Source organism: Abrus precatorius, unplaced genomic scaffold (assembly GCF_003935025.1).
Source record: "Abrus precatorius isolate BTA unplaced genomic scaffold, Abrus_2018 Scaffold8, whole genome shotgun sequence".
Taxonomy (NCBI): Eukaryota; Viridiplantae; Streptophyta; class Magnoliopsida; order Fabales; family Fabaceae; genus Abrus; species Abrus precatorius.
Window position 1 is genome coordinate 10,112,521 of NW_020874428.1, and position 19,734 is coordinate 10,132,254.

Sequence of the window (19,734 nt, forward strand, 5' to 3'; positions counted from 1 at the left end):
CCTCCTGCATAGATGCAGGGTAAGACAGAGAGGAAATAACATCAATTTTTGCTTTATCAACCTGTATTCCCCTCTCAAAAATAAGATGCCCTAAAACTACACCTTCTCGTACCATAAAGTGGCATTTCTCATAATTAAGTACAAGGTTAGTTTCAGCACTGATGAATCCATATTTTTACTAGTATTTTACTGTAGTTTTAATCCATTTCATAAGGAAAATGTGTTGGAAAAAGTAGAAAAAAATCATAAAAATAGAAGGATTGGAGAATTTCTTTAAATACATAGTTAGTTGAGCATTTATGAATTTTTTGTGTAAAAAATTAATAATTGACGTGTGTTTTTGTAGAAAATGCTGAGTAAAGATCATGAGGTTGATAGATCAATGGAGAAATAGCAGAAAAGTAGCAAGTCTGGACTCAAAGAACATGGCTCATGGAGTTTAAGCTGGGTGTGGTTACTCTTGCCAGCGAAAGTGAGTGATTCATAGCTTAAAGGAGAAGTTGAGTGTGGGCGTGATCACTTTTATCATTGAAAGTGAACGTTTCAGAGAAGTTCAATCTCAGCTTAGTTGTGCGTTGTCACTCTCGCCAACAAAAGTGAACATTCCAGAGAAGCTTCAGACCCAGCAAGCTTGGCGTAACCACTTTAATCAGCAAAAGTGAGTGTTCCAGAGAAGGCAGAATTTCAGTATACTCTGTGTGGTCACTCTTACTGGCGAAAGTGAACGTTCCAGAGAAGGCGAAGTTTCAGAGTATTCTGCGTAACCACTTTTATCATTGAAAGTGAATGTTCTAAAGAGTCCTCAACTTGGCAAGTTGCGTGTGACCACTTTTACTCATAAAAGTGATCACGCACAAGAATCAGGATTTCTATAAATACATGTTTTGAGCTCAGATCTCGGGGTCTTTCATTCATTTTCTATTTTTTCTGTTAGATTCTCGTTGGGAGAGAGTGAGAGAGAGGAGTGGGGTCAAACCTCGAAGCTTCAAGAAGAGGAATTGGATTGAAGCTCGTGACTATGGCTTTTCTGAGTTCTTCTTCTTCTCCTTCTTTCTCTTTCTCTACCACAATGTCTGTGTAATTTCTTGTAGTTAGGTGTTTTGGAACTCGAATTGATGTATTGATTTGATTCTTGCTTTTGAAATTTGAGTATTTGGATTAATTGAGTTGTTAATTCTGCACTTTACATAATCTTTGAATGAGAATTCATTTGATTAACCTTAGAGGAACATTTGCCAATGGAAATTGGACTTAATTCTCTGATTTGAATTAACAACCAGAATTAGGAGTTTCCTAGGGATAAGTACACTTAATTCTGCAATCTTAATGCTCTAATTCTTAATGCAACATGAAATTGAACTTCACCTAAGGGATTAGGGTGGTTTAGTTGCTTGTTAGGGTCAATGAGTTAAGGGATTAACCTTTGGCTATTAATATGCGACTGATTGTCAATTAACCAAGTTCTTGAATGTTCAGAGGCATAAGTGAATTAATATTGACATTCTTATGAAGTAAATTCCTAACTATTCTTCATTCCTATCTCATTTCATCACAAATCTTAAACTCTATTTTTCTGCAAGTTCTTTACTTTTAATTGCTCTGGTTTGCTGCTATTACATGTTACAACTCTCATTCCAAATTCGTATGCCTCAAATGGTTATAATTCTGTGAAGTGGTACTTGAAACCTAAATTCCTTGTGGAGACGATATTCGAATCTTAATTTTACTTATTACTTGCTACAATTCTAGTTCACTTGCTAGTGTTGGATTGCGAACAACAAGTTTTTGACGCCGTTGCCGGAGAATTTTGTATTTCAATATCATTAGTAACAGAAAAATTGCTAAATTGAGTTCTTAATTTCTGAATTTTTCTCTTCAATTTCGTATTGCATAAAAGTACTCTATTTTGCCTGTACTTAGATAAGTATAGAAAATTAGTAGGTAATTTCTGCATGATTTTGCACTTCTGTATAATTATGCAGTTGCAAATTTTGATATGATTTTGCTGTTATTTTTCTGCATCAGCTTTGTTAGTGTATATTTGACTATTGAATTTTAGTTTAACTTTGTTAACTTTTTGGTTGTATATGCGAGGGGAAAACAAAAATAAAGCCACTTTGGTATTTGATCCAGACATTGACCAAACTCTAAGAAGGTTGAGAAGTGAAGCAAGAATTAAACAGATTCAAAGAGAGGAAAACGAAAGTTCTACATCAACACCTCAAACCAGTCAGATTCCAAGACAAATAAAGATGGGAGAACAACCAAGACTGAGAACATTAGGGAATTATGCAGTTCCTAATCTCCAAGGATTCAGCTCTTCTATTCTTAGACCTACAATTCAGGCCAACCACTTTGAGATAAAACCTGCACTTCTAAATCTAGTATAGCAAGATCATTTTGCTGGACACCATTCAGATGATCCAAATCTGCACATCTCTAATTTCTTGCAACTTTGTGACATAATCAGAATCAATGGGGTAAGTGAGGATGCAATCAGACTTAGATTATTCCCATTCTCATTGAGGGATAAAGCCAAGTGCTGGCTTCAAGCCCAGCCACAAGGGAGTATATCAACCTGGCCTGACCTGGTGAACAAGTTCCTAATCAAATATTTTCCTCCTTCAAAAGCTGCAAAAATTAGAGGGGAGATTACATCTTTTGTTCAGCAAGAAGGAGAGCCATTATATGAGGCATGGGAAAGATACAAGGAGTTATTAAGGAAATGTCCTCATCATTGCATACCTGAGTGGATGCAACTTGAAACATTCTATAATGGAATGACTGCTGCAACTAAAACCATGATAGATGCAGCAGCTGGTGGTTCATTGAGTTCAAAAACTTTAGAAGAAGCCCAGCAAATCATAGAAATGATGGCATCCTCGATGTATCAAAATATGAATGAAAGACAAGCTGCAAGGAGAGGAGGATATGATGTAAAATCCATAGAAGCTATGTTTGCTCAAAATCAACTTCAGAATCAACAATTTTCTGAACAGCTTGCTGCCTTGACTCAACAAATAAGTAACATGCAGACTGGTGTGGTCCAAAATTCACAATTGAGTTGTGATTTCTGCGGTGGCAACCATATGAATGGAGCTTGTGATCCCACAGTTATAGAACAACCTGATCAAGTTAATTATATGGGCAACAATCAAAGACAACAGCAACCATATCCACCTGGTTTCCAGTTTAATAACAATAGAGGACAACAGTTTTTCAAGTGGAATCCACAGAATTCTAATGCAAGAGGAAATACAGCTACTGCACCTTTCCAAAGTGCAGCTCCTCAAGTCCAGCAACAATATTTTCAAGGAAGTTCCTCTGCACAATTTCAGAAAAATCAAGGGTATTCAAATTCAAGACCCTTGAGTGAGAAAGTGAATGGAATTGAGGAAACATTACTGCAGTTCATGAAGGTGACAGAAACGAATTTTAAAAATCAAGAAAGTTCTATAAAGAAGATAGAAACACAAATTGGGCAGTTGGCTGAGCAACTGGCCAATAGAGATGAACGAAGGTTTCCTAGTAGCACAATAATGAACCCAAAGAAACAATGCCAAGCAATAACCACTCGAAGTGGAGCAGTAGTTTCCAGCCCAAGAAAGAAAAATGAAGTCACCAATTCAAAGGATGAAAGTGAGTTGAAGAAAGAAGATTTCGAAAGTGGAAAATATACTATGTTAAAGAGAGGAGATGATGAGGAAAATTGCAGTAACAAGTAAGAAAAGAGGGGCAAGAAGCAGAAATTTGAGCAGGCCTGCAAGCCTATTAATGAAGAGTAGTACAAGAGATTACCCTTTCCAAAAAGAGTACAAGATCCTAGGCAAGAAAAGCAGTTTGAAAGGTTCATTGATGTGTTCAAGAAACTCCAAATTAATATACCATTTGTAGAGGCATTAGAACAAATGCCCTCTTATGCAAAGTTTATGAAAGAACTCTTGTCTAAAAAGAGGAAGCTGGATATGGAAAAATTAGTACCACTAACTGAAGAGTGCAGTGCCATTTTGCAGAGGAAATTGCCTCAAAAGTTGAAAGATCCAGGGTCATTCAGCATACCCTGCTCCATTGGAAATTGTACAGCTGGAAAAGCTTTGTGTGACTTGGGAGCCAGCATAAATTTGATGCCTTTAGCCATTATGAAAAAGCTGGGAATTGAGGAGGTGAAGCCGACTGGGATTACATTACAATTGGCTGACAGATCATATACATATCGTTATGGAGTAGTTGAAGATCTTTTAGTCAAAGTGGACAAATTTATATTCCCTGCAGACTTTGTTATACTAGATATGGAGGTAGATGTTGATATCCCTCTTATTCTAGGAAGACCATTCTTAGCAACAGGGAGAGCCTTGATAAATGTGCAAAAAGGTCAATTGATGCTGAGAGTACAAGAAGAGAAAGTCATTTTTAATGTATTTGAGGCCATAAAACACCCAAGTGATGATATGAGCTGCATAAAGATTGATGTAATAGATGCTGTGATACCACTTTGTTTTGAAAAAATGATGAAAGTGCAGTCTTGGAAAGCACATTAGCTGCAGCGAAATATAATATTCAGGAAGAGCAAGATGAGAAAGTAAAAGAATGCATTCTGTAGTTAGATTCTCTTCCCTGTATGAACAATGAAATAAATCAACTCAAGGAAGAATTACCTCAAGAAGAAGAAAAAAAAGAAGAATCCAAAGTGGAGCTCAAGCAATTACCCTCTCATTTGAGGTATGTGTTTTTTGAAGAAGGCCACAACAAACCTATAATAATAAATAGCAATCTACAGAAAGACCAAGAAGAAAAGCTCTTGAGAGTGTTAAGAAAGCACAAATCTGCACTAGGATGGCAGATTTCAAATTTGAAAGGTATAAGTCCATCTTTCTGCATGCACAGAATTTTATTTGAGGAGAATTGTAAGCCAGTTGTCCAACCTCAAAGAAGACTCAACCCAACAATGAAAGAGGTAGTGAGGTAAGAAGTGATTAAACTACTTGATGCAGGAGTTATTTATCCAATTTCAGATAGTTCATGGGTAAGTCCAGTTCATGTGGTGCCTAAGAAAGGAGGTATAACTGTTGTTCCAAATGAAAAAAATGAATTAATACCTACTAGGACAGTAACCAGATGGCGAATATGTATAGATTATAGGAAGTTGAATGATGCATCAAGGAAAGATCATTTTCCTCTTCCATTTGCTGACCAAATGCTAGAGAGATTGGCTGGATTTGACTACTATTGTTTCTTAGATGGATATTCTGGTTACAACCAGATTGCAGTTGATCCAAGAGACCAAGAAAAGACAGCATTCACTTGTCCTTTTGAAGTTTTTACATATAACAGGATGCCATTTGGGGTGTGCAATGCTCCAGCCACTTTTCAAAGGTGTATGCTGTCCATTTTTTTTTATATGATCGAAAGAATTATAGAAGTTTTTATGGATGACTTTTCTGTATTTGGTAATTCTTTTGATCAGTGTCTAGGTAATCTATCTCTTGTTTTGCAGTGTTGCTAAGACTCAAACCTTGTGCTAAATTGGGAAAAATGCCATTTTATGGTACAAGAAAGGATAATCTTAGGCCATAAGATTTCAGCAAGGGGAATGGAAGTGGATCCTGCAAAAGTTGAAGTAATTGAGAAGCTGCCTCCACCTGTAAATGTTAGAGGAGTAAGAAGTTTTTTGGGACATGCTGGATTCTATCACAGGTTCATTAAAGACTTCTCTAAAATTGCAAAGCCATTGAGTGAGTTGCTGAGTAAGGATACAGAATTTGTTTTTTATGATAAGTGCTTAGTAGCTTTTAACACTTTGAAAGAAATTAATTTCTGCACCTGTACTTGTTAAACCAGATTAGGAATATCCTTTTGAACTGATGTGTGATGCTAGTGATGTAGCTATAGGAGCAGTTTTAGGTCAAAGAAAAGACAAGAAACTGCATGTTATTCATTATGCTAGTAGAGTTCTTAACCCTGCACAAATTAATTATACTACTATTGAAAAAGAACTCTTAGCAATAGTTTTTGCATTTGATAAGTTTCGGTCTTACTTAATAGGATCAAAGGTTATAGTTTACACTGACCATGCTGCTCTTAAGTACCTTTTGTCAAAACAGGATGCAAAGCCCAGGTTATTAAGGTGGATCCTTCTTCTTCAAGAATTCGAGTTAGAAATCAAAGACAAGAAAGGGAAAGAGAATGGTGTTGTTGACCACTTGTCAAGATTACCACTTGAAGCCATACCGTTTGAAGTGGAACAAATAAAAGAAGAATTTCCAGATGAAAGCCTATTCAAGATTAAATCACAGCCCTGGTTTGCTGATATAGCCAACTTTAAAGCTACACATCATGTTCCAAATTGGATGAATTGGCAGTAGAGAAAGAAGTTCTTCCATGACAGCAAGTATTATGTTTGGGAAGATCCACTGCTGTTCAAAATTGGAATAGATGGACTGCTGAGAAGGTGTATACCAGAGGAAGAGCAGCAAGATGTTTTGTGGCATTGTCACAGTTCAGAATATGGAAGACATCATGGAAGTTCAAGAACAGCAGGAAAAGTTCTGCAATCTGGTCTTTTCTGGCCAACTATGTTCAAAGATGCTAAGAACTATGTGGAAAGGTGTGATAGATGCCAAAGAATGGGGAATATATCTAGGAAACATGAGATGCCATTGCAAAATATACTTGAAGTAGAATTGTTTGATATGTGGGGAATAGACTTCATGGGTCCTTTCCCTAGTTAATTTTCAAATGAGTACATACTAGTAACAGTGGATTATGTGTCCAAATGGGTGGAAGCAATTCCTACCAGAACCAATGATGCTAAGACTGTTATTGCATTCATCAAAAAGAACATTTTCTCAAGATTTGGAGTGCCCAGAATTCTGATAAGTGATGGAGGAAGCCATTTCTGCAACAAGTATCTAGAATCAGTCCTAGAGAAGTATGGAGTAAAGCATAGAATAGCTACACCTTATCGCCCTCAAACAAGTGGTCAAGTGGAGGTTTCCAACAGAGAAATAAAGCAGATTTTGAAGAAAGTGGTTAGTAGTTCAAAGAAGGACTGGTCCAAGAAAGTGGATGATGCTTTGTGGGCATACAGGACAACCTTCAAGACACCAATTGGCATGTCTTCTTTATCAGTTAGTGTATGGAAAAGCCTGCCATTTACCAGTGGAACTAGAACATAAAGCCTTTTGGGCTGTAAAATGGTTGAATTTTGATCAAGTTAGTGCAGGAAACAAAAGACTGTTACAGCTGCATAAATTAGACAAGTTCAGACTCAATGCATATGAAAATGCCACAATATACAAGAAAAGGACCAAAAAGCTGCATGACAGATTCATTCTAAAAAAGGATATCAAACCTGGGCAGTCTGTGTTACTTTTCAATTCAAGGTTGAGATTTTAAGGGAAGTTAAAATCTAAGTGGTCTGGACCTTTTGTGGTGAAAGAGGCATTTCCATATGGTGTTGTACTAATAGCAGATCCAAAGGATGGGAGAGAGTTCAATTTGAATGGACAAAGACTAAAAATCTACCTTAGAGTTCAATTTGAGAAAGCCCAAGTGTGTTTGAAATTGGTTCCTCTTGAGTGAGGAACAACTAATGTCAAGCTAGTGACATTAAAGAAGTGCTTTGTGAGAGGCAACCCACATTTCTAACTCATTTTAAGTTTTTTGTATTGTTTTAGGAGTTTGTATTTCATATTCTGCAATTTTTGAAATTTGTAATTCTGCATATTCAATTTTTTTATAATTCCCTGCAAGTTCTGCTGCATCTGATTTTTTGAAGTGAATCTGATAGTTGATTAGAGATTTGATGTGGTGAATGTGTATTTGAAGGTTTAAAATTCTGCATAATCTGAAATTTCTGCAATTTGATTCTGCTACATATCTCTGCTGAAGTGAATTTGGTACTTGATTTGAGATTCAATGTTTAGAATGTGTATCTGCAGAATTAGAAATCTGTATAATCATGTTTTACAATTTTATCTAAGTTCTGCAATATGTTGTTGCAGCTGTTTTTTCTGAGTTGAATCTGATAAATAATTAGAGATTTGGAATTGAGAAAAGTAAATTGAAGGATTAGAGTATGAGAAGTGAGTTAATTGAGAGTTTAGATGAATTTGATTAATGAAAAGAGTCACTATGTTGCAGGAAAGAAGCTACGCAGAGAATACATTTTGAGGATTTCTATTGGAACAATCACTTTTACTGACAAAATTGATCACACAGAGGCATCAAAGTAAACACACTCCTCTGGAACATTCACTCTCACTGATGAGAGGAATTACGCAGAGACAGATGGGAAAGATTAATTCTCTGGAACGCTTCCTTTTTTCTGGCAAAAGTGGCTATGCACAGAAAGTGAAAAATGGTTAGAACTTCTCTAAACACACCAGTTGGACCTTCTAAGAAGAAGCAAGCTGGAGCTTCCACCACTCTAAGAAGAAGATCCAGCAGAAATCTTCAAGCAGCTAGGAATAATCTAGCAACAAAGAGGGCCAAAACTGATGGTGTCTCAAGCTCCTCACCCATTGAAATTTCTGACCCACCTCAGCCAAGAGCAGCTGCACCTTCACCTTCTCCACCACCTCAGACCAGAGCAGCTACACCTTCAAGCTCCTCACCCTCTGCAACACATGACCCAAGGTTCAGGAGCATTGCTCACGAAAACTTCTTTAAAGCTAATATCCTGAGGAGGAAAATTGTCCCTGATAAAGCATTCAAAATTGCTAAGGACAATTATCCAGAATATAGAGAAAGGATTCAGAAGATGGGATAAGAGTTCTTCTGTTCTGCAGCTGACCTGGGTTGGAGGGAAATAACTCAGGAATTTTATGCAAATGCCATGAGGTTCAAGGGAACTAAATTCCCTAGGTACAGCACAATGGTCAAAGGGATGAGGATAGACTTTAGTCCTGCCAATATCAACAGGGTGCTAGAAATCAATGCTGAAAGACACCCTGCACAGCTGGATTTCACCTCATTCAGGAAGAGTCCTGATATTGATTATGTGCAGATTTTGGAGAAAATTGGCAGGCCAGGTACAACTTAGAAGTTGAATCAGGCCAAGAAGCCAAAATGTATAATCACCAAGAACTTGCTGCCTTTTGCCAAGGTATGAAGCATGTTCATCCTGAATTCTTTCATGTCAGTAAAACACAGCTCAACCTTGGCAATGAAGAGGGCTGAATTGCTATTTGGAATAGTTACGGATATGTACATTGATGTGAGGGAGATAATAAGTGACTGCATCCTCAATATTTTGAAAACCAAGAGGGATTCTCTGGCCTTCCCATCAATCATCACACTGCTCTGTGAAGATGCAGGAGTAGAGTTTGGGGAATATCAAGAAAAGATCAGAGCTGCACCCTCCATCTCTACATCTATAGTAAAAGAAATTTATGCCACCACTTCCTGCACCTCCGTAGCCCCAATTCCTTCCCAATATAAAAAGGAGAAACCAATGCTAATGAGAGATGCATTGAAGTTGATAGCTGAGAAACAAAATCAACTTGCTGAAAGGCAAACTGAGCTGCACAACAGTCTTAAAGCTAAAACAATGCTGCTGGAATGTGTGATGCTCAATATTGGACAAAAGCTGGGAATGACTAAAGAGGAGATGTACCACACACCTGATTTGGCAGAAAATGCTCAGTGTTTACGATCCTCTGTGTTTAAAGATTTACCAGTTTATAAAACACACATTCCACAACCACTAGAGGAAGAAGTGGTAGAAGAAGAGGCGGTGGAGGAAGAAGAAGAAGATGAAGAAGATTCAGAAGAAGGTACCTCAGAGGAGGAAGATGCAGCAGATGACTAGTTTAGGAATTTATTTTCTGTCATTAAGAATTTTATAAATTTCTGTAGTTTCAAATTTTTTGGGTTGTAATTACAATTTGGTTTAATTTTCACATATTTGTTCTGCATTTATGTTAGCTTTCCAATTAATTGCCTTTTACTTGCCAATTGATGGAATTTTGGTGTTTTGTGCAGAAATGTCACAATCACACATCACCCACACACAATGGATGACGACAATTGCACAAGCTGCCATGAAAGGAGGGGTTTTATGCTCTACCTCTTGTTCATGTGTTAACTTCACATTACACTAGAATAGATATTAAACTGCTAGTTGAAAATCAAATGAAGCTAATTGATAATTTTGTGAATTCGGTTTGAAATTGTTCTTTTTAAGTTGTTTTTCCCATTCTCAAAATGAAATCACGCTTGTATTTTCAAAATGAGGCAGTCTTGCCACTAGGTGCATATAATTCTGAAAAGTGAATTGTGAGTTCATTGATTAGCATGTCACTTACAAATCCCTAGTGAGACTTGAGCTGCATTCTTCTTTTTATGTGTAATTGATCATATTTTGCTACATTCTCTAGAACTTGCCTTGTTTCTTGGTTGAATATGCAATTTACAGTTTTCACATATATGATGGAGGCCATGTTTGATTATACCTAGTCAGCCTAAATGCCTTCCTTTATGATTGAATGTCTTAGTTCACCCCTTTGAGCTTAATATCCCTTTTCTTGAAATTTACCTCATTACAAGCCTTGCTGAAAAACCAATTCTACCATTCAAAGGAAAAAAGGCATAGTGGGTTTAAGCAAGATTGAGTTTTAAAGCTAAGTTTGGGGTGGCATCCACATTTTAATTGCTTGAAGACAAGCAATGTTCTAAGTTTGGGGTGGGGAATAGCAAGCTATCTAAGTTTGAGTTCAAAAAGTCAGAAAGAAAGAACAAAAGTGCTGCAGAAAAATGAAAAATCTATGCAGCAAAGCTGTGCAATGAACAAAATGCGAGTTCAAAAGAAAAGAATTGCAGCAAAGTGTTGCAAAAAAAGAATATCAACGAAAAGAAGATAGTGAATGAAAGCAAGAAAAGAAGAAAAGAGATGAAAATTTTGTTGCACGAAAACTTTTGTTTGCTGCATAAGTGAGAGAATTAAGGAGAAATAATGCAGATCTAGGCTAGTTTTAAAACAAATCACTCAGAATGCCTCTGATCTTTTGAAATTACATGTATTGTTTTCCATTTTCTTCAATACCTACCTTAACCTTAGCCTTGTTATAACCTGAAAAAGTCCTCTAGATGTGTGATTACATGTATTAAGTAGAGGAGATTGAGAATATGGGCAAGCATATGGTAGAGTGCAGTGAAATTGATGATTTAGAGTGAAAACAATACCCAAACAATATTGAGTGATGAGAGAAACACTTCCAAGTGAGTTGTGATCACGTTTATTAATTGTACTCACATGAACTTTGCTGATATATATGAACTTAGATAGCAAATTCTTGCCCAGAATTGATTAATGCAGTATGGCTATCATGATGAGCATTGGGATGAGCAATTAGATAGAAAATTCTGCAAAAATCACAGAAGTGGAATTTGAAATTTCTGAGATAAGCAGTTTGTAAAATGAATTTTGAAAAATGAAGGAATTATCCTTGGTTTAATTTGATTAGCTTGAGGACAAGCAAATATTCAAGTTTGGGGTAGTGATAAATCCATATTTTTACTAGTATTTTACTATAGTTTTAATCTATTTCATAAGGAAAATGTGTTGGAAAAAGCAGAAAAAAATCATAAAACTAGAAGGATTGGAGAATTTCTTTAAATACATAGTTAGTTGAGCATTTATAAATTTTCTGTGTAAAAAATTAATAATTGAAGTGTGTTTTTGTAGAAAATGCTGGTAAAGACCATGAGGTTGATAGATCAATGGAGAAATAAATAGCAAAAAAGTAGCAAGTCTGGACTCAAAGAACATGGCTCATAGAGTTTAAGCTGGGTGTGGTTGCTCTTGCCAGCGAAAGTGAGTGATTCATAGCTTAAAGGAGAAGTTGAGTGTGGGCGTGATCACTTTTATCATTGAAAGTGAATGCTCCAGAGAAGTTCAATCTCAGCTTAGCTGTGCGTTGTCACTCTCATCAACAAAAGTGAACATTCTAGAGAAGTTTCACACCCAGCAGGCTGGCGTAACCACTTTTATCAGCAAAAGTGAGTGTTCCAGAGAAGGCAGAATTTCAGTATACTCTGCGTGGTCACTCTTGCTGGCGAAAGTGAACGTTCCAGAGAAGGCAAAGTTTCAGAGTATTCTGCGTAACCACTTTTATCATTGAAAGTGGATGTTCCAAAGAGTCCTCAACTTGGCAAGTTGCATGTGACCACTTTTACTCATAAAAGTGATCACGAACAACATCGCGACCTTCTGCGTGGCCACTCTTATCAGCAAGAGTGATAACGCCAAGAATCAGGATTTCTATAAATACATGTTTTGAGCTCAGATCTCGGGGTCTTTCATTCATTTTCCATTTTTTCTATTAGATTCTCGTTGGGAGAGAGTGAGAGAGAGGAGTGGGGTCGAACCTCAAAGCTTCAAGAAGAGGAATTGGATTGAAGCTAGTGGCTATGGCTTTTCTGAGTTCTTCTTCTTCTTCTCCTTTTTTCTCTTTCTCTGCCACAATGTCTGTGTAATTTCTTGTAGTTAGGAGTTTTGGAACTCGAATTGATGTATTGATTTGATTCTTGCTTCTGAAATTTGAGTATTTGGATTAATTGAGTTGTTAATTCTGCACTTTACATAATCTTTGAATGAGAATTCATTTGATTAACCTTAGAGGAACATTTGCCAATGGGAATTGGACTTGATTCTCTGATTTGAATTAACAACCAGAATTAGAGGTTTCTTAGGGATAAGTACACTTAATTCTGCAATCTTAATGTTCTAATTCTTAATGCAACATGAAATTGAACTTCACCTAAGGGATTAGGGTGGTTTAGTTGCTTGTTAGGGTCAATGAGTTAAGGGATTAACCTTTGGCTATTAATATGCGAAACTGATTGTCAATTAACTAAGTTATTGGATGTTCAGAAGCATAATTGAATTAATATTGACATTCTTATGAAGTAAATTCCTAACTATTCTTCATTCCTATCTCATTTCATCACAAATCTTAAACTCTGTTTTTCTGCAAGTTCTTTACTTTTAATTGCTCTCGTTTGCTGCTATTACATGTTACAACTCTCCTTCCAAATTCGTATGGCTCAAATGGTTATAATTCTGTGAAGTGGTTTGAAACCTAAATTCCCTATGGAAACGATATTCGGATCTTAATTTTACTCATTACTTGCTGCAATTCTAGATCACTTGCTAGTGTTGGATTGCGAAGAACAAGCACATCTTTCCAAAACTTTGGTCAAGCTATACAAACATGAATCAAATGAGGAATCATAAACAGTAAAATCATCTATAAACACCTCCATGCAAATTTCAATTAAATCAGAGAATACACTCAACATACACCTCTGAAAAGTAGCAGGTGCATTGCATAGGCCGAATGACATCCTTTTATAAGAAAAAGTGTCAAAAGGACAAGTGAAAGTGGTCTTGTGTTGGTCCTCAGGAGCAATATGAATCTGCATGTAACCAGAAAAACCATTCAGGAAGTAATAATGGGATTTACCTGTTAACCTCTCTATGATTTGATAGATGAATGGGAGAGGGAAGTGGTCCTTTCTAGTAGCCTGGTTGAGTCGCCTATAATCAATACATACTCTCCATTTGTTGGCAACTCTGGTAGGAACCATCTCATTCTCCTGGTTCTGCACAACAGTAATCCCAGACTTCTTGGCCACCACTTCGACAGGTGAAACCCATGTACTATCAGAAATGGAGTAGATGATCCCAGCCATCAGTAGCTTGGTCACCTCTTTCTTTACTACATCAAGAATGGTAGGATTTAATCTTTTTTGGGGCTGTCTCACTAGTCTAGACTCATCCTCCAAGTGAATCTTGTGCATACATATAGCTGGACTGATTCCAAGAATGTCAGTCAAGGTCCAACCAGTGGCCTTCCTGTGCACCTTTAGAACATGCAGCAGCTTCTCCTCCTGGTCTTTCAGAAGACTGCTAGAAATAATCACTGGGAACCTCTGCTCTGCATCCAGATAGGTATATTTAAGATGGTTTGGAAAGAGGACTCAACTCTAATGAGGGCAGCTGCTGAACAAATGATAATGGAGGCTGTGGGGCTACAACAGCCATAGATATAACAGAGTCTGGACCTGCACCTGTAATGGAAGGTAAAATAACAGAAGATATAGAAGTATCAATCTCCGCACAAATGGAACATATGCCACTATCACAGATGCAACCTGGTAAAGCATCAAAGTCTAAATCTGAAAACTGAGAAAAATCAAAGTCTGAATCCAAATCTACATCTACATTGACATCTACAGCAACATCAGAACCTATAACATCAATATCAACTAGAACAACAAAATCGTCAGAAATCATAGAATGGCTCAGCTAGATGTCTAATGGCATAAAAAATATTGAAGTGAACTGTGTCATCTCCAAACTCCATAGACAATATGCCTGTATGAACATCAATCTTGGTCCTCGCAGTCATTAAAAATGGCCTCCCATAATCAATGTAGAATTTTCATCCTGCATATCAAGAATATAGAAGTCAGCTAGAAAAATTAACTGGTTGACTTTTACCAACACATCTTTAAGCACTCCCAAAGGCTGGGTTGTGTTACAGTTTCCCAATTGAATGATCACATTGGTTAGCTTCAAGTCTCCCAATTATAGCATTTTATACACTACTGATGGCATGACATTAATGGAAGCTCCCAAGTCTAGCAAGGCATTAGTAAAGGTTTCTTCTCCAATAGTGCAGGGTATGGAGAATGTGTCTGGATCATCACATTTCTGTGGAAGACTAGACTGAGACAGGGATGAGACTGTTTGGACTGCTCTCTTCTTCAAATTTCTCTTGTATGTACATAGCTCCTTCAAAAATTTCTCATACCTAGGAATCTATTTAATGGCATCCAACAGTGGTATATTTATCTCCACCGTTTTGAAAGTATCCAGCAACTCTTGATCAGACTCCACTCTCTTTGATACAGAAGCTCTAGATGGAAATGGAAGAGGGATCTACTACTGCTGCATAGACTTCTCTATGACATCTGCACTAAATTGAGTTGGTTTGGCCTGCACTGGGCTGTTATCCAGCTCTTTGCCGCTTCTGAAAGTGATAGCACTGACATTACCTTTAGGATTCACCACAGGTTGAGAAGGTAACGCTCCAGACCCTTGCTGCTGCAGATTGTTCATTGAGGTAGCTAATTCCCAATCTGGGTCTACAAATCCTATATAGTGGCTGAAAAATTTTGCTGGAACTGCAGACTCTGTGTAGCCATTTGGTTCATCAATTCTTCTAGAGAAGGGCCAGAATTAGGTTGCTGCATAGGTGGCTGCTGTGGAGCTTGCTATCTGAGAGGAGGAGTATATTTCAAATGTGGTTGTGGTGGCTATGCTGGCTGATGGAATGGATGCTGCACAGGCTATGGTTGTTGGTAATTATACCTTTGCTGATGTTGTGTTGGGCCTGGACCATATCGCAGGTTAGGATGATTCCTCCACCCTGGATTATATGTAGGTGCAAATGGATTATACTACTGTTGCTGCTGGTACGGAGGATGTATACCTGCCACCACATGGGATGGTGCACTGGATGTCTCTTGTAGCTGAGGACAAGTATCCTTGTAATGATCACCTGAACATATACCACATGTCTGTAGCACTACCTGTCCCATTGCTAGTTGCCTTACCAATGAAGTTAACTCCGTAAGCTTATTTTTCAGCCTCAGATTATCGACCGCAGCCATAGTGGTAGCTGTTGTTTCATGCACAGATCTGGTTACACTCCTAGAACTGAACTACTGTGAGTTCTCTACCATATTGGAAATCAAATACCTTGCAGTTGCAGGGGTCTTTTCCATCAAAGCTCCTCCACTAGCCGCATCAATCATGCTCCTCTTCATAGGAAGTAAACCTTCATAAAAATACTGGATCAGTAGCTACTCATTGATTTGGTGATTCGGACAAGTTGCACAAAGTCTGTTAAACCTCTCCCAATACTCATACAAAGTCTCTCCTTGCAGTTGTCTGATCCCACTTATTTCTTTTCTGATTGCTGCAGTTCTGGAGGCAGGGAAGAACTTCTCTAAGAATCTCCTCTTCATGTCATTCCAGGTAGTGATTGGTGTTGGCTGCAAGTAAAGCCAGTCCTTGGCCACGTCACACAGTGAGAATGGAAATGTCTTCATCTTCACAAAGTCTTCAGGCACATCTATTGGCCGTATGGTAGAGCAGACTACATGGAACTCCATCAAGTGTTTGTGCGAATCCTCTCCTGCTAGTCCGTGAAATTTGGGTAGCAAATGTATCAAACCAGACTTTAATTCATAGGTGGTTGCGCCTTCCTGTAACTAAGGCACTTGGATGCAAAGTGGCTGGTGGCCAACATCAGGGGCAGCCAGCTCCTTCAAGGTTCTCTCTTGGTGGTTATTTGCAGTCATCTGTCTTGTACTGCACTCTCTTTGTGATTGTTGTAATCTTTGAATCCTTAACCGTGTCCTTTCAATCTTAGGATCAAATGGATACAGTGTACCTGGTCTAGACCTGGTCATGCACGGTTAGAATCACCAAAAATATCTTGCACTTAATAAACACTCACAAAGTGAATAGTGTCAATTTACAAAGCAAGTACTATAAAAATGTGAGATATGGATGAATTGAGGCTTTGATAAATCTCTTTTTGGTATAAAAAAATACCACAAAAAATTTTAGAATTTTTTTTTGAAATGCACAACTATGTAAACTGGATGCCTAAAAGCAGGAAAAATAGATAAATAAATAGTAGAAAATAAAAAAAATTTACAAAGCAAGCAATTTTTGAAAATCTGGGCAACGACAATTGGCATAGCAGGTTGCAATGACTAGGAAATTCTTTTCTACCCCAAATGCATATGCAATAATGTCAATTCTAAGTTTTCTAGCCAAAGTTATGCCCGTTTTAAGTTTTCAAAATTTTCTCTTTGCCACTCACTTGTATATTTTTTTTTCTACTACTCCTTTTGCAAATCCAAAAACTCTACTATCCAAAAGACACTAAAAGAAATGTGGACACAAAAATTCAACTCAAAATTCAATCTCTAACTGTTTTATTTGATTTTTCTAAAATTAGATGTATAGTAAGTGAATAGTAACCTACACTGGTGATGCAACACAAACGAAAACGAAGCAAATGCAAAGACGCCAAGACTTAAAGACACAAAGACGCAAACGAATAACGTCAGAAATTAAATAGAGCTGTTAGCGCATGCAATAAAATTAAAACAAAATGACTTGTATCCCCGACAACGGTGCGATTTTGACAACCACGTCGTAATAGTTTCAAACAAAACTAAATTCTTCAAACAAGCATGCAATATAGGGAGTAAACCTAGATCATCTCATAAGGATACAAATTCATTTTCTTTCCAATTTTAAACATGCAAGGTGATTAGTTTGGGGGTTTGTGATTTAAAGATAAATTAAAAACGAAAGTAATTCAAATGAAAGTGGATCAAGACAATAAAAACGAATCTAAAAATAAATTTGAAAATGAATTTGAATTTAAAATTTGAAAACAAATCTAAAAAAATAATTGAAAACAAAAATTGAAAAATGTAAAAATTAAAAACAAAAATTGAAATAAGATCAATTAAAACTAATACGAATTAAACCCACGAACCACAGATGCAAATTAGGATTACTATACCGAATTTATCCAAAACTCAAATGCAATAGAAAACAATCAATCAATATTACATTTAAGAACAAAAACCAAATTCAATCAAATTATGCATGCACAAATCTTAATCAAGAATTGAGAGAAGGTAAAAAGACAAACTCTGAGTGCTTAATCGATCTAGCAATCCACGGTGAGACGAGATGATTCCTGACACCAAATAATTAAGAACACAACAAGATCCAAAGAGACACAAGCGAATGGAACAAAACAAATTTACTCTAAAAAATGGGAAAGTGTCTTTACAAAAAAATGAAATTATTAAAAGGATAAGAAGAAGGGTCCAAAATCAAACTTTTGACCCCTATATATACTGGTCTTAAATGAAAATGAAAATAAATGGGCCAAGGCCACCGCAAGTAAATAAAATTAAAAGCCCTAAATAAAAGCCCTAAATATAAAAGGTATGTTTTAAGTTTGATCTTCAAATATTAATAAAAAATAGGTATGAGCTCCAAACAGCATGATCCATATGTCCAAATTAAAGCCCAGGAAATGAGGAATCAATTGCAAAACGAATCAGCCAAAAAGAATATCTACAAAAAAAGTTATAGCCAAAATAGTGGACAAAGGTCAGAATAGAAAAACTATGAAATATAAGGTAAGTATTTATGAAAACTCCAATTTAATGCAAGAAATGCAAAAAATGCTAAATGAAATAAATAAAGAAGGAAAGATATTTTGGAATATGCAATAAGGCTATAAATGTGAGTACAAAATATGAGTCATCAAACCCCTAAGGCGATTATCAGTGGTGGGGGTACTTATTTTTGTAATAAACGTTTTGATAATCTCTTGAAAAAATATGGTGTTACCCACAAGGTTGCTACTCCCTATCACCCCCCAACTAGTGGACAAGTTGAGGTATCTAATAAGGAGTTGAAAATTTTTGGAGCATACAGTTAATAGTTCTAAAAAAGATTGGTCTATAAAATTAGATGATGCGCTTTGGGCTTATCGTACTACCTTTAAAACTAATATTGGCATGTCTCCTTATCATTTGGTTTTTGGAAAAACTTGTCACTTACCTGTTGAATTAGAACACAGGGCCTATTGGGCCTTGAAGTTCCTTAATTTTGATTTGCAGCTTGCAGGTGAGAAAAGACTATTTGAGCTAAATGAACTCAATGAGATGCGCCTTACAGCATATGAGAATGCCAAGCTGTACAAGGAGTGCACCAAAAAGTGGCACGACAAGCATATTCTACATCGTTGATGAATCCATATTTTTACTAGTATTTTATTGTAGTTTTAATCCATTTGATAAAGAAAATATATTGGAAAAAGCAGAAAAACACATAAAAATAGAATGATTAAAAGTTTTCCTTAAATACATATTTATTTTAGAATTTAGAAATTTTCTGTGTAGAAATTAATAATTCAATCCTGTTTTTGTAGGAAAATCTGAGTGAAGTTCATGAAGATGGAAGATCAATAGAAAGATAGAAGAAAAGTAGCAAAACTGGATGCAAAGAACAAGGTTAAATAAGTTGGAGTTGGGCGTGATCCAGAGCTTAAATGTAGAGTGCAATATGTGCGTAATCACTCTTATCCACAAGAGTGAGTGTTCTAGAAAGTCTTTCAACAGAACCCAAGGCTCGTTGTGTAACGTCCTTATTTCAAATTTAGTACATATAAATAATTTTTCTTTTCAATTAAATTTTCAATATGACATTCAGATGTCATAAAATTTTCCTGGAAGTAATTACTACAATTTAATCTATTTCCATTTAAATCAATAGAATAGTGCAATAGCACAAAACTTCCAAAATTACCATAATCAAAAGTAAAGAAAAAGGCTATACATAAACTTCACAGTACAGTATATTAATTTACAAACTGTATGTTTGAGTATTTAAAGATCAAAATAATAATTACAACACCAAACACTACAAAAAGGATCCCAGAGCAGTCTTAGTTATACTCATCTCCAGCATTCCAACTCTCTATCTCGGCTAGGTCCTCGGAGTCTAGGTCATCATTAGATCCCAGATACTCATCGCCAGAGTCAGCTCTGACCTCTGTTCCTATGACACGCTCAAAGGTCCAACGGGTAGGTCTTTCTAGAGAGTTATGGTCATAGTAG

General features: G+C 36.6%; 1 protein-coding gene and 1 non-coding gene across 2 annotated transcripts; one reads left to right on the forward strand and one right to left on the reverse strand.

The window, feature by feature from the left end:
- The first annotated feature begins 2,087 nt into the window (after window positions 1–2,087).
- Window positions 2,088–3,725, forward strand: LOC113874201. The gene is made up of 2 exons (XM_027512425.1): window positions 2,088–2,155; window positions 2,471–3,725. The coding sequence occupies exons 1-2, from the start codon at window positions 2,088–2,090 to the stop codon at window positions 3,723–3,725; spliced, it is 1,323 nt and encodes a 440-aa protein (XP_027368226.1).
- On the reverse strand, window positions 2,637–2,743 carry LOC113848720. Its single transcript, XR_003501980.1, has one exon. It is a non-coding gene; the product is annotated as a small nucleolar RNA R71 (small nucleolar RNA).
- Window positions 3,726–19,734: the final 16,009 nt, after the last annotated feature.